Here is a 15,656-nt window from a genome sequence, read left to right as displayed (position 1 = left end):
GTGGGCAGATTGTTTTTTCATATCTTCTGTGCTCCAAGGAAATTGGTGCACCTGGTAAACAGAGCATGAATTGGGTAGTCTATTCCTGTGCGTTTTGCCAGAAAAGATTCCAAAAAATTGAAGGAAGGTTTCTGCTTAGCTTATGGACCCCTCAGATGGATTGTGATCAGAAGAGTATCCACCTGTTCAGGAATTCGAGAATTCAGCTCTGAAATGCAAGTTCCTGTAAGTAGAGGTGTGCATAGGTATTGCGGAGTGAGGAATATGACGGGGGTGCCTGTCCATGGACACCGCATTTCTGGGGCAGGAGGAGAAGGAAGCCTTGCAAGCCATCTTGGCACAGTGGGGTTTATGGGGTTCTGCCTGTACCTTAAGGCTGTAATTTGACCTGCTCTTCATTGTATTTACTTAAGGGAATATGGTTTTGGTCCTCTCACTGTGCACCAGGAATTGTTGATCAGTTACCAAAAATGGAATTGGAGTAAATTGGTGAATGCTTTCAGTGGCTCAGTCTGCTAAAATTTTCTGGGTTACGCTGCTTTTTTAATTGTACGGTGGGATTGTACTTTGCTCCACCAAGATAACACTTGTTAAATAAACGTTCTCAGTTTTGAAGGGAATTTACAGTTCCAGCAATTTCTGTGACACTGAAAGTTGATGTCAGAGTTACACTTACAACTGCTTAGTGCTTCCCTTAGTTTATATTTTATTGTCCGCTGAATGTTTTTCTCTGTATATGCTTCATGAGTGGAAAATTGTGTTAGCTGCTTAATTCTCTTGGACTTCATTTCTGATGACAGACTTCTCTAGAGTTGGAAGATGGGTCTGTATTTGCAAGTTCGTTAGTGTTGTCCATATCTTAAGTATATTCCTAGTGAGCTAACTTAGTATTACGGTTTCTTAGAATATATGTCGATGTACAGTTTTTCAATTCACATTTGTAATTGGTTTATTTTTTAATTATTTTTTTTCTAATTCAGGGTGTAGTTTAGCAATTCAGTAGATTATGCGTTTAGTTCCTGAAATACAAGCATAGACTAAAACACTGTTGTTAACTGTCATGGCTAATACTGATACATCTGTAATGTAGTTATCAGCTTACTAATTAACTCATAACCACACAGAACAACCTACTCAAAATTCCCAGTTTTATTGGCAGTCTCAGTGGATTTGCAGGTTTTGAAGGGGCACAGCCAGGATTAATTGTTTTGGTGATGTACATGAGATACTTTTGTGATTTCTGACAATTAAAAGAGAAGTCTGTTTGACACGAAAGTAAAACATTGATAGAAATAGTTGGTCTCAATTTCCTTCAGTTTTTTAGCCCTTAAGTGTTCACCTGTTCACTATGTATACCTTGTTTTATTTTAAAAGTTCAGCAATATAACCAGAGGTTTGATGATTTGAGGATTAAGCAGCCACCTGCAGTGCTTCAGAAGTTAACTGTCTCTTTTTTTAAAAATTTTGTTTTTACTGCAGATAGGCATTACTGCTCACTTCTAGGAGTAATTTGTTTAAAATTCTGACATGCATCATGTGGATGCCTCCTTTATATAGCCAGTATTTTGTGTTTATATACTTGATGGTAAAAAACAAACCCAAGAATTCAGTAGTTTTAAAAACACATAGGTTCATTGGTTAAGTGCTTTAAGTCTGTTTCTCACTTTGTGACTTCCAGGGAGAAAGTCCACTTTGAATGAAATCTAGTACTTTATCTCACTAATGTGTGCTGAAAAATTATTTAAAGTTGGTTGGGTTTTTTTCACCTTTGTTAAGTGTTCTAAATTTTTCAAGTATATAATAATAAATAAATTAAATAAAGCACAAAATCAGATGACCTGTCCTAGGTTCAGTTTTTTTCTGGTCTCAGGCCCAACATTTAGTTTCTGAGCACGCACATTATAATTATTTATTCTTAATTCTTTGGCTGTTAAACCAGGAATAACTTATTACCAGTCAGTCTGCAATAAAGAAGTGGCATTTGTTAGAGCAAAGAAGGTATGCCTGACCATTGATAATCCAAGTTTGGCTGAGAGAGAAGAAAAGTCTCTTAACTTTGAGCAAGGAATTCCATCTGAGCTGAGAGAAAGGTGCTGGCTTGTTTTGGTAGGTGAGTTCCATTGTTCCTGTTGTGGCATGCCTGCAGGCCATTCCAGGCACACACATGAGTATTCTGACTGATGCATGGGTGTTTTCGGTCATACTTGAATTTGATGTTTTGGTACAGATCATGTGGCCCTTTCTCATGCACAACCTGTATGACAGAAAAACTGTCTCATTAGTACCTTGATCCTTGACCAGGTGTATTAGTACACCTTTTTGTACCTTAATAAAACTTTTCAGAATCTTGGGTGTCTGTACACCTGTGTGGGTCTCAGTTGCTTGTTACCTTCTGTGCAGGATTTTTGAAATTGGATCTCTTGAAAGACTCCCAAATTGGTTTCAAATCTCTGGCTCAGGAAGCTGTGCTCATCGTTGGGGTGGTTGGTTAGAAGCAGCACTGCCCCAGGCAAATGTGATCATTGATGGGTGAGGTGCTTGTCCCAGAGATGTAGCATGAGTTTAATTAGCATATACTGATGGAGCTACTCTTTGTATGTAGAGCTCCATTGATAATATGTTCAAGAAACTTGTGAAGTGAGCAGTCATATTTGGCATCAACCTGAGTCTTCTCCACATATGTAGGACTTGGTGGGTGGCTTTCTGATCTGCCTGCATTTTGTAAAGTGCCATACATTTGAAAATCATAGCATCCTTAGCACTCCCGCTGTGCGAAATTGCACACGTGCATAATCTCATAATATTAGTTAGAGTAAGAATTTGTAAGCATTCTTTATTTGCATTGGTTAATTTTTTTTTAATAAAATGCAAGCATTGATCTTGGACAATACTTTCAACGTTCACAATTTGTAGATGGGATTCACAATGTAAACTGAATGTTATGATGACGACTTTGGGGGAAAAGACTGTCGGAACATAAAGTAATTATGTGAGGCTAAATTTGGTTCTCACTGCTCACACAGAAGTCAAAGAGTTGTACTTGGTTATGGCAGTGATAAATTTGGTCTTGCATTTATATGTTATTTCTGAAGAGATACCAAACTTTGTGGCAGTGAATTAGTCTTCAACTGCATTATGATCAGAATGTATCTCTGGTGGCGCAGAAAGGTTGAAATATGGCAAAAAGAGTAAAAAGGAGCCTTGAGTCTGACTGCAAACCTCTTCTTTGGGCAACATGAGTCTCTGCAAGTTAGCTGTGCTGCCACTCAGAGTGTATATGTCATGCTTACGCAGTTGACGGTGCTGTCAGTCTTGATCAGGTTCTTCTCCAGAACCAGGGTTTAGAGCCCGTGGTTCATAATTCACCACACTTCTTTTCTATCTAGACAAATACTTGTGTAATTTGCTATTAAACTGCATATATTATCCCTCTGTTTGAATCCAACAGTTGTTACCAGATTCTTTAGTAGAGGTTTATGTGTTCTGTATTTCAGCCTTGTTTCCATTTTATACGGTGCACGATTAATGTGGTGGAAATTACTGTTTAATTATGTTTTGCTTCCCTTTACAAGAGACTGGAAAAACAGTAAAATAAGTTAAGGTTATAGGAGAAAGCATGTAGAAGTGTGTAACATTTAGTTTATGTTTATTCACTCAAAGTCAGTGTGGATTATAGCATGAAATCAATGTTTAAATACAATGCTAAAATACTGGAAAGGGTAGGGGCTGTTGATGAAGAAAGAAATCCATGTCTTGTCTATTTGAAGCATTTGATCAAGCATCCACAGGATCTAGATTTCGTTTCTGACCCAGCAACAGATTTCTGGTGTATTAGTAGAAAAGTTTGTTACACAGGTACATGTGGGAACAGAAGTAAGGTTTAGAGAGCCTTAGTTCTGCTATGTTTTTATTTCTCAGCTTACAACTGTCAAATGACTTCATGTAATCGGTAAGCTATATGCTTGTGTCCTTTAAAAAAAACTTTATCTGGACTAGTCAGTTTTTCAGTCTGTCAGTTATGGTTTGCATGGAGACTGTAATGCATATTCATTTTCAGTTGAGGTATATTTAACCAGAATGTTAATTATACGTACTAATTTTGATTTTTCACGTATGTTTGTTAATAAGGCTAGTTTGGGGAAATTACTGGCATTTGCCGTCATATCAGTTGTTAAGCACACTAATGCAGCTCGTATTTAATTCAGGAAGACCTTAGTTATGTTACTGTGCTACACACTTGAACTGATTTTTGGGCTCCAGCTTTGTTAAACATGAGAATGCCGTTTCCTGGAATTCCTTAATGAAAGTTTCATTGTTGCAGGGTTATGTGTCATTTGCTGTTTTACTCTGCTTGACGAGTTTTTATATGTTGTTTTTATGAAGTTTATAAAATTACAATGGTTTTGTACATTATTTAGAAGTTAAAAATAAAAGTGGTGTTTATTTTCAAATGAAATAAATGGGTATTATTTCAACCTTCTCAGAGCTGTCTGTGCAAGGAAGGCGAACAATCATAAGGTTGCTGAATGTGTGGAGCAGCTTTTTTCCTGCCTGTCGTTCCCAGTTCTTCTGCTCATGCTAGATTGCATTTTATAAATGCCAATTTTCTTCCATGTCTGCTCTCACAAACTTTATTCCATTTCCATTCCATCCTCTAAGCATCATCTCTTTCTCGAAGGAGTTTCTGCCGTAGCTGCTGGAGGTTTTTCCTTCCCTCTGCCCAGCGATGCGGTGGCGTGTCAGCCTGGGGCTGGGCAATGCTGGCCTCTTCTCGGCTGCTGCTTCACTCCTCCATGGCCAGAATCCCACCTGCTCTTCCCCTTGGTCGATTCCTCGTTTTCAGCGGAGACTCCATTTTCCAGTTGCTAGAGTGGGCTTACATAAAACTTTTCTTCTAACGGTGCATCTTTTCTCCAAAACAAGTGACAGCATCCAAAAGATTCTGTTACTGGAGGGGAGAATACAGGAGGTCCTCTCTGTACAGGCAACTTGATGAAGTCTTCATGAAAAATCCTCTCTTTTTAACCAACTCCCCCCTGCCCCCCACCACCTGCATCCTTCTAGTTTGAGTGTTGAAAACTCAAAGCATACTTGAGTTCACAGGTTTTTCTCTTCAGAGAATGGGGGTGGGGAGGGTGGTTTGGTTTTGTTTTTTTAAAAAATAAAAAAAATTGCACCAATGTACCCTGCTGGATGGCATATTTTATCTATCAGTGTTGTACTGGGGCTTTACATTGGTGGTGCAGCTTTTGTCAAAAAGCGTAATAGAGTCAGCAATGCGCATCACTAACTGCTTTTGCTTTGCCACTAGCAGTGCGAGACTTGTTTCAGCATCACTTCTTGCAAATGGCTGTTGCTTTCTTCTGCTACTGTTTTCAGTTCAGAGGTTTTCCAGTCTAAGCATGTTCTGTCTCAGGCTGATTTTATTATGGGAAGTATTTTAACCATCTTAATGGCAAGATTTTCTCTGCATGAATATACCATGGGATTATTTCAGTGACTAATAATTTCAGGAATGCAATATGCATTACCGTCCGTGTGAAAGTCTTCCCAATTATCATCATTAACGTGCCTTTGAAAATTGCAACGTGTGTGTGATCTATGAAGATTTGCAAGAGTTCACAAAGTCAAGTGTCAAGTTTCCACTTCAGTGAGTACCTCATGACTAAGCCTGTACTTGTCTTTTCTGTAGGACGGCTCTTGAGATAAAGCAGAATATATGTGTGTCAATCTTGCTGAGTAGCCATGCAGGCCCCGCCCCAGGGTTCATGGATTTTCCTAAAAATGGATGCATTCAGCTGCTTTTTAACTGATGAGGTGCAATGTTTGGAGTGGGTCAAAGAAATCTTTCTCTCCCAGGTTCTTGCTGACAAACTTCCTGGCAGACAGGAGGTTTAAAGAAGAAGCGCAGTGATGCAAATGCATGGAAATAAAAGCAATGAGGTGGATTAGGGGAAGAAGCTGGTGAGATTCAGATTGGAAGAACGATGAAGACTTAATTTGCTGGAAGCTGAGGAGAAAGCAGTATGTAAGCCAGTTAGCAGAAAAGGGGTGGAAGCGGGTCACTAAAGCTAAGTGAGGGAGGAGACTTGAGTTTGATGAAAATAGCCTGATTTTAAAAAAAACAAGGCAATGAAAAAAGTACGATAGAACTAGATTTGCAGGTTGAATGATGTACCAGCAGCACGGCGATCCTGTTTGAAATGTATGCAACATAAAAATGATTAGGTATCATAGCACAGTTTAAATTGGGAGGGACCTCCAGAGGTTACCTAGTCCTGCCCATATCAAGGCAGGTCTGATTAGACCAGGTTGACCAGGGCTGTATCAAGTGGAGTTTTGAACACTTATGAGGATGGAGAATCCATAACCTTTCTTGGCGATCTGTTCCTGTATTTCACCTTTCTTACGGGGGGTGGGGGGGGAAGGAAAGAAAGTAACACCTTAGCAGCAATATCTGTGTGATAGCCTGAGCCATTTGTGTATAGCATGGGCCAGCTTCATGTCCTCGTTAACCTCTTTCCCCATCCTCTTCTTCAGAGCTTTCAGCCCTCTCTGGTTAGCCTGTCTTCTCCATTAGGGAGGAAGAAGAGAGGTGGAAAGCAAGCAGCACATCTGCTTTTGGCTGAGGGTACTCCTCCCTGAATAGTGGAGTAGCAGAGGAAAACTGCTGTATGGCCAAAGAGGGAGTGAAAGCTGGGGTTTTGCTGCTGGAGAGGGTGCCAGCGCTACCACCTCCCGCACAGAGGGTGTACCTCTAAGGTGGGTCAGAACATGAACAGTCTTGAGACAAAGATGCAGGAAGGTGATTGGCAGTGGTGTGATGGACACGTAGAGCAGACCAGGGGGGACCTGAGGACTAGTTGCAGAAGGAGTTGGTGTGGACATCGGAGTGTTTTAGGTTATTTTGACAAGAAGGATGGGATTGTATTTGGGAAGATGGATGTGTTGGAGAGTTGGTGTCATGATAGGACTGGCTGAAGGAGGAAACTGGTAATTCAAGGAGGAGGGATGGAGCTGGGGTTAAGAAGCTAGTGGAAGGACAGAAGATTGGGAAGAGGATTTATGGGAAGGGATAATTATAAACAAGTCAGAATTGGGAGAAAACATTAACACACTGTGTAAGTTACAGTACGATTGTCCAGATCATCTGGAATAGAGGAAAGCAGTGACTGTGTTTCTGCTGTATGCAGCAGTTCACTCTGATTATTATTTAAATGTGATAACTATTGATCAGCTACACTACAATAACAAACACTGTAAAATAATCTGAACACTTTTGGTCCTTTAGCCCTTGAATTTGTCTTACATTAGATTTCTTTTTTTTCCAAAATAGCCATCGACCCTTTCAGCAATTTGTTCTGCTCTGACTCTTTCAGGACTTTGCAGTTGTCTGCATCGACTGGCTGCTCTGGAGGAGGGACATCATTCTATTTTCAAGGCAGATAATGTATTAAAGATGCCGGGGGTTTCTTAGAAGATACTTTGTCTAAGAGAGGGAATACTCTGAAGTAGACCTGAGCTGAAAGGCCTTTGAGATGCAGTCCCTGCTGGAATTGTTTCAGAATATAGTTCTAGTCAAAACCAGTGGTTGTGTAGCCTTTCTTCTCCGATGTGTGAAATGGTCTGGCTCCTTTGCAGCTTACTTCCATGAGGTGTCCTGAAAACTGAGTGATGGAAAACACTGACAATACAGAGCACTGTTAGAAGTTAAGAAGACAACCTCTGTGTACCACTAGCATCTGATACCATAGTTACTTAATTTAACTTTCTACAAGCTGGCAGTACCTCAGAGAAGCAGTCCTTTCAAACTGGTGTGCAATAAAACTCTTCTGGTGCTAGTTTATTTTTTTTTAACTGCATCAGTTTTCTGATCTTTGCTGCCCAGTATATGACTGCTGAGGGTAGGGCCACTTAACTCGCTTCAATGCTTGTTTAAGCCAATCCTGTAGCTACTGCATGTTTTCCCATTTTTGGTTTACAAGCAAAGTGCTTTCTAAGTAAGTGTTTTATCACTGTTTTGTGATAGAGGGGATAAATGAGTAATTGTGAAAGAAGTTAACTAGTCCGAAGTTACTAACGTGGAAATGGCAGAGGAAGGAGTTGAACTCAGGATCTCTTAGGTCCTTAGGCAATTCCTTGTCCTTTAGATAATAGCATTAAAAAAATCCGTAGGTGTTTCATTTTCTTCAGAAATATATAAATGCAATCTAGTCTGGATGGCTTCTCTGCACGGTATCTTTTTCTGTTGTATTACATCTCTTTTAGAGATTTCACTTTATAGAAAAGCTTCTTTTCTTGAGAAGGATGCTGGGAACAATTATTTCCCATCTTCCCTTAGATGTTAAAAAATCATACCTCTTTTGAATTATATTTTGGCTTCTGTAATAACTGTATCTTCTTTCTGATGCTCAGAGTTTTTCATGGTTTAAATTCTGTATTGCAAGCCTATATTTTCATCTCCTCAATGTTCCAGATAGATATGTAGGATTTTAATCTTGGAAGACATATTTGTTACTGAATTGTGAACTGATCATTAGTAGTAATTTTTTTTTTCTTATTTGATTTTCAGTGTAGTGCATGAAAAAACTTGCTGTTTTTTACAGGAGGCTTAAAACCTTCTTAAAGCCGCCCCTTCCGCTTTCTTTATTAAACTGTGTCTATTCTATTAATGGGGCTCTTAACCAAACTGATATTCTCACAGATGCCAACCTGATTTAGACTCCAGGTTCAATTTCAGGAGGTAATGTTGGGTACTTGGTATAACACCACATTAAAAATGAGCGGGCCTTGGACCACAGTGACATGTTTGCTTTGTGCGTAGCACCCGGGTTAAAGCTTTTCAGATGGCAAAAGCAGCAGGGCTGCAGCAGCTGGGGGCGGCTTGGCTTTTTTTCTGCTGAGGCTAAGAAACTTAGGTAGCTGCCTGCCTCTCTAGGAAATAGTCTGGTTCAAGGCCACTTGAATGTATTTGGAAAATATTACTCGGGTATAATTTTCAACTACTGAATTAGTGTACTAAACCTTTGAAATACTGCAAGCATGCTGGAATACCGAAATGGTCTAATTTTGCTTTTGTTACTCTTTAGTTTTGATGTACGCATGAGTTTCTCAGTGGTCTTTGAGACCATTGGTGAGTTGCTCATTCAAGGGCAGATTTCTGGATTGTAGGGGTAAAAACAGTTTAATTATTTAGAAATGTAATCATAAGTAAATTAAAAAGCCTAGATTGTTCTTGTCAGCCTTGAATTAGAAAACAGCAGGTCACAGAACCATACTAAGATTAAAAGCTTTGATTGTTTATCTGTAACCTTTTTGAGAGATTATCTAACTGCCTCTTTTTGTAAGGAGAACTCTTTGACTATCAAGAGATCGGGGTGACGGGAAAGTTGCTTTAATGCTGTGTAGCCTAGATTGCAGTACCATGTGACATTTTTTTCTTTTTTTTTTTTTTTTTCCCCCTTTCACCTGCGTCAAGGTGTATGTTGCATTAACTAAACAGTCTGCAGAACTGTGACTTTTTGGTTGGTTTTTGTGTGTTTTGTTTTGTTATGTTGGTTGTGGGTTGGGTTTTTTCTGTGGTAAAAGCCAGCATCTGAGTAGAATGCAGTGTTATGTATTTCCTTTATAGCTTTTTAATCTAGTAATACTAAAAAATATTAATAGCCTTTCAGATTCCATAGATTTCTTAATCTCCCATATTGAAACATTCCTGGGTAAAAAAAATCCGTGTGCCAAAGGGATGGTTATTTCTGGTTCTATAAGATATATGCAGTTGCTCATTAATCACTGTCTTGTTGTCTTATTAATACATTTTATTACGAGATACTTTATTATTTTCATGGAGGGATTTTTTTTTTTTAAGTTTTGGTTTTTTTGGTTTTTTTTAATAGAAACCTTCCTGGAAAGTTTGGGGAAATAGTTGGATCATTCAGTCAGACTTTTGCTAATGCAGCGTGTATTTCCCAGTGTGTGATTGATTCTAAATCTCTTACTGGCACCAGAGAGATGTTTATAGTTAAAGCCCTGCTGTTGTCATGGGTGACCATGGGTGAATTGTCAGCTTTATTTTAATTCTGAGGACAAAAAGTTATCATTACTTATACCACCATTAATTACCACTGTTATCCTTTTTACATTGGTTGAGTAATTCATATTTAACTGAAATCTGAATGTGGTTGATGCACTTCAATTTAGTAACTGCTGCCTGAAGTTCTTAATGGCTTAGGGTAATCGAGGTAGTAATATTTACTTATTTCAGGTAACTGGGATTTTTTTCCTCTGAAGTATTGTTCAGGTGAGACAATCATTTGTTGCATCTTTATACAGAAGGTAACATAGAATTTTTGTGGCAGCTATATAAAAAACCAATTAAACTTGGATTGTCTTAAACTAGTTCTGGTTCTGTATCTAAATTTTCTATCTGTGTTTTGTGAATACTTTCTTTCTAGGTAGACAATGTTATTAGCTCAGATAAATCGAGACTCTCAGGGAATGACTGAATTTTCTGGAGGAGGAATGGAGGCCCAGCATGTGACACTTTGTCTAACAGAAGCTGTAGCTGTGCAAGGTGAACCTTCAGGTTAAAATATGTTTACATTATTGTGTCTTTCCTGTTTTAAATGCAGATAAAACTCTCAAACTCACATTGTGTATTCTAAATGAAAAATCTAACAGAAATTATTCTTAGTTAACTGAGATTTATTATGGTCACTTATTTAATTCTGAAAGGAAATGATCTCTTAATTAAGGTAATAGGAGTGTAAATATGCCAAGATTGGAGATATAAAATCCGAGTTTATTCTCACTATGGTTTTAATGTTTTATACTTTGTAGTATCAGTTTATATCTAAGTATGTATTAAACAAGTTGAGTTTTAGAGTAGGCTGGTGATCTAGGACTGTTTTAAACTTGGTATTTTCAGACAGCTTCATTATGATTTTACATGGTTAAAAACTTTTTCCAATATCTGTGCTTTACTTTAAACAGATTTGAGCATCTTATTGACAAATGGTAGTGTACAAAACAAAATAATCAATACAAGTATATATGTATCATTATTTCACTGTTGACATTCATGACCTAATTGATATTTCTCCTAAAGCCTGGGCTTTGTAGTTATTTATTCAGTGGCATTGTAAGTTTTTTCGTTAAGGAAAGTAACATTCTAGCTGTCACGTTTACAGAGCAAAATCTTGAACATGCGACCCTAGTATATGTTCAAGGTTCAAAAATCAGAAAGCAAGTAAAAATTATTTCCTATTATTATTTCTGAAGTCATTATGCATTAAGGACATATAATCTTTTATGGAGGTGGTTAAGTTGTGATTTTTAGGGTTTGATGCTGGTAATATTGAATATGAAATTTTTTTCCTTGCTAGATGGCGACAACATCGAAAACATGGAAGGTGTAAGTTTGCAAGCAGTTACACTTGCTGATGGCTCCACTGCTTACATACAGCACAATTCTAAAGGTGACTAGAAGTTTCTTGGTATTTAATTCATATTCCCCTTTTTAACCCTGCTTCTGGATTGTAAACCCCTTTGGATTATAAAGTCGGGAAAAATCCATACAGTGTTTATGAAGTTCCAGTTCCAGCTGGGAATTACAAGTATTACAGTAATACTATAAAATACGTATTTCTGCTGCTAATAAAGATACAGGTATCACATGCAGAACACAAGTCAAACAAAAGTGAGATGACCTTTACACTTCAAACCTGAATATCAACATTCAGCCTGCTGGATAGGACATCAACCCTTTTTCATTTTTTTTATCCCAGAATTTCAAAATGTCTGTATGGTCATACTGTGCTTACTCTTAACCAAACATCATTTCTCAGTGATAATTTATTGATATTTTGATCCAGAAAGTTATCAGCTGTGTGTTTAAACTGTGATGTGTCATACAGAACATATTTTAAGAATTCTAACTCGTGTATTTCAGATGGTAAATTAATGGATGGCCAAGTGATTCAATTAGAGGATGGTTCTGCTGCTTATGTTCAACATGTACCCATGTCTAAAAGCAGTAAGTGTAATAATACAAGTAATATATTCTAAAATAATATTTTACTGATAAATAATGATAGAAAGTAATTAAGAGTCATTAGAATAGCTTGATTCCTTATTTTAATGGAAACAGTTGTGAAGAGATCTTAGGTATTTTGTAATGCCAGGTATTCAGTATTTAATCTTTCCAGCTAATGGGTTTTTCAAACTGTTGTTGCAGCATTGTAATTCTTTTTTCCAAACAGGGGACAGCTTGCGTCTCGAAGATGGACAAGCAGTTCAGCTGGAAGATGGAACTACGGCATTTATTCATCACACCTCAAAAGGTAATTTTTTTTTTTTAAGTGTGATTTATTACGTTGTAATTCAACAGAACTTCGGCAGTATAACATGCGGTACTCTCTTTAGACTATGACATCATTTAGTGTGATTCCCAATGGAGTACTTGTTGCTTTAACTTTTTCATCTGGAAATGGTTGAAATTAGACTGGTTCTGTTCCTTATCTGGGCCTCATGTAACAGCTACAAGCAGAATCAAAACCAGAATGTTTCACCTTTTTTTTTAGTGCAGGGTCACATTAAAGTAAGTATATGTCATGTTAGTAGAGAATGTAAGTGCTTATAGAGATTTCAGCAATAATTACATGTGAAAATGAGAAGAAAAAGCAGGTAAGAATCAGTCAGTCCCTCTTGAACTGAAGAATGTAGAGCTTTTTTGTTATTTTTAAAAATTTTTTAATAATTATTTATAATATTTATTATATTATGACAATTTTAGAGATCGTGCTATTGATGATTTTGCCATTAGGTAGTTAGCTGACAGTCAAGAATGCAAGCATATTTATTTTAAATGATTACTTTGATTTCTGCAGAAGATGATTACAGTAGTCTTGGAAATAGTACTATTTCTCTCCAAAAACTGAACAAGTAGATATCTTAAGTCTGTTTAAACTGTCATGACGAGAATTACATTCTACAATCAGCAATAGTAGAGGAGACAATATAATAAAGAATGTCTTCCTTAAACGTAATCCTATATTTTATGTGTTTCTTTTGCATATTTCTATGAATCTGTTCTTGAAATGATCAGATTTATGAATTCTAAAATCTGAAGTATTGACATCAGCACACTAGTTACATTATTTTCATTTTATTACGAGTGGATATGAAATAGAAGGCATATTTGTGTTCCTGGTTTCCTTTGTAAATAAAAGTAGACCAATATAATATTGGGTTTGCACTTTTGTAAGTGTGCAGAAATAAAGCTATGGGAGATGTTGTCCTGAAAAAAAAATCATCAGTGCTATTCATGGTAATTTAAGTGTTTGTTTTTCTTATATATGAGGGCTATAGCCACTAATATATCTCATACATACAAGTGACTTTAGGAGACGTTTCCTAAACAGCAGTAGTTTCTTGTGTAACATGCAGACTTTGCTATTCCTTTTCTTTCACAACACTTTGTAATACTTTTTTCAGACAGTTATGACCAGAGTGCATTACAAGCCGTCCAGCTGGAGGATGGAACTACTGCCTATATTCACCACACAGTGCAAATGCCACAGTCAGATACGATTTTAGCCATTCAAGCTGATGGCACAGTGGCAGGCCTTCATACAGGAGATGCTGCCATTGATCCAGATACCATCAGTGCTTTGGAGCAATATGCAGCCAAGGTATGTTGAAAGACATTTTCTCTATCTGCAGTGGTTTAATGTCAATATTTGGCAGCAAAAGCCAATTGTGATCTAAGAATTAAAATGATAATTAAGAGAGTCTTCAGACTCTTAAAAGAGAGAACATCAAATGTAATGATAGTGCTTCACTATCATGAGCAGCTCCAGTGGGTATTGTTGCATAAAAAGAACAAAAGATTGAACACTGAAATGATGTGGAGTCAAACTAAATCACTTTGGAAAGTGATTTAGACAACTAAACAATAATTTTCTCTCAAATATAGAATTGGAAAGGAGCCTCTTGAGACGACACTTTTTGGAAAGAAGGACAAAAATAAATTATTCTTGTTCAGGCACTGTTGCTGGATTTTTATTTTTTAATTTCTTTTCTTGCATTGGGAAGAGTAGGGCCTGGTGTATTGGGCAAGGACAACATCTGGTATGAACTGTAGAACAGACCATTAGTTACTAAGTTTGGAAAAAACTTCTTTGATCATACTTTCAATAGTAAAATGTAGCATGATGCTCAAAATTCATGATGTCTACTTTACTAGACTTCCGTAAAGCATGATGTAAGTATAATAATGGGCGGTGCAACTTCCACGACTTTATAGTTTAGCATTGTCCCAGTTGCTGGATGATTACCATCAGTGCTTGTGTTGCTCTGCAAAAAGAGTAGAATAAATTTTAAAATCTGTCCTCTAGTGTCACTAAGAGTTGTCAGATTTTGAGAGAAGGTCAATTAGGATAATTAAATGGCTTATACACTGCTCTTTTCATTATGCTTCTGTCTATTGTAATTGAGAGATCCTAAGAGAGCCAGTCAGATTGTGTTGTGTTTGGCTATGCCTTAATATTTCATGAAATGAAAGGTAATTCAAGGTTAGTTGGCCTGTAGTGACAAACTTTTACCTGTCCCCTAGCTACTGTTTAATTCCTGTTTAAATCAATCATAACTTTGTCCTTTTTAACAAGGAGCTATATTAAGCATAGTTTCTAATAAGTTTCTGTTTTGAGGTGAAGAAACAGAAGAAATGTCAATAAATTTACATTTTTGTCTTGTTTATTTCGACTTGTGTTTTTTAATTCTGTAATGTGAATTTGTTTACTGTAGTGTACTTGTGTGTGTGTGTGTGTGTCTAGGAAAAATTCTATTTATTTAAGCTTTTATCTCAGAACTTTATTTGTAAAGGTACTGCTGGAACCTCTCAGGTAACATCAGTAGAAATGAGTTTCCAAGTGGTGCACCTGCCTGAGGTACAAAAGCAAATAATAGCTCAATTGTCACAATCCTGTCTTTCTCTTAAAAGGAGAAATGTGGTTTTGTGATTCTGCTCCATGTCCATGTACACTTCATAGTGAGTCAATGTATACTTTTCATAGCAGCTGGTGTAGAACATTGAAAAAGGTACAGGAAGGGGCAACAATGATGACCAAACATATGAAATACAAGAGGTGAGTATATGATAGTTCTATAAAATGTTAAGTGGCACCAAGAGTAGTGACTTGCCATTGTCTTTGCCAGTATAAGAACAGGGAAGCATCAGATGAAGCTCAGGTGACAGGTTCAAGAAAAACAAGGCAAGAATGCTTTTTCAAAGAGTGCAAAGTTAAGCCGTGGCACTGCTTGTAGGATATTGTAGATGCTAATTAGGCCCTGGATTCCAAGAGTAATAGATACATTCATAGAGGAAAAATATATCATATCCAAGGCTATTGGGTAGAAACATGTGACTTCTAGTTCAGGAATTTACTAAGCCACAAATCGGTTGGATGTTGGGAGAATTTTTGGGAATGTGTCACTATATGCTTGACCTGTTCCTTCAGTCTTCTCTTGCATCTGCTGCTGGCTGCTGTTGGAAACCAAATGTTGCACTAGATTGACTTTTAGTTTGGCTCAGTATAGGTGTTCTTATGTTCTTAATTGAAGGCAGACTAAGTCTTACTTTAGAATCTAAGACAGTCTTT

The 15,656-nt window shown here is 37.3% G+C and overlaps 1 protein-coding gene across 8 annotated transcripts in view; it reads left to right on the top strand.

Annotated features, from left to right (window-relative positions):
* ZNF143 (zinc finger protein 143) overlaps window positions 1–15,656 on the top strand; it is a 41,865-nt gene that overhangs the window by 2,958 nt on the left and 23,251 nt on the right. For 4 of the 8 annotated variants that reach the window (XM_055721564.1, XM_055721561.1, XM_055721562.1 and 1 more), the window contains 5 exons: window positions 10,452–10,582; window positions 11,382–11,474; window positions 11,948–12,031; window positions 12,258–12,338; window positions 13,492–13,688. In XM_055721564.1, coding sequence (XP_055577539.1) covers window positions 10,459–10,582; window positions 11,382–11,474; window positions 11,948–12,031; window positions 12,258–12,338; window positions 13,492–13,688 — 579 coding nt within the window. In that variant the 5' untranslated portion in view covers window positions 10,452–10,458. Of the gene's footprint in view, window positions 1–6; window positions 226–5,561; window positions 5,651–10,451; window positions 10,583–11,381; window positions 11,475–11,947; window positions 12,032–12,257; window positions 12,339–13,491; window positions 13,689–15,656 lie in introns of those variants that run through there. The other 4 variants (XM_055721565.1, XM_055721566.1, XM_027810449.2 and 1 more) reach the window with 3 other exon arrangements.

Source organism: Falco cherrug, chromosome 10 (genome assembly GCF_023634085.1).
Source record: "Falco cherrug isolate bFalChe1 chromosome 10, bFalChe1.pri, whole genome shotgun sequence".
Classification (NCBI taxonomy): domain Eukaryota; kingdom Metazoa; phylum Chordata; class Aves; order Falconiformes; family Falconidae; genus Falco; species Falco cherrug.
Note: the sequence above shows the minus strand (reverse complement) of the source record. Positions and strands in the feature narration are given on the sequence as shown.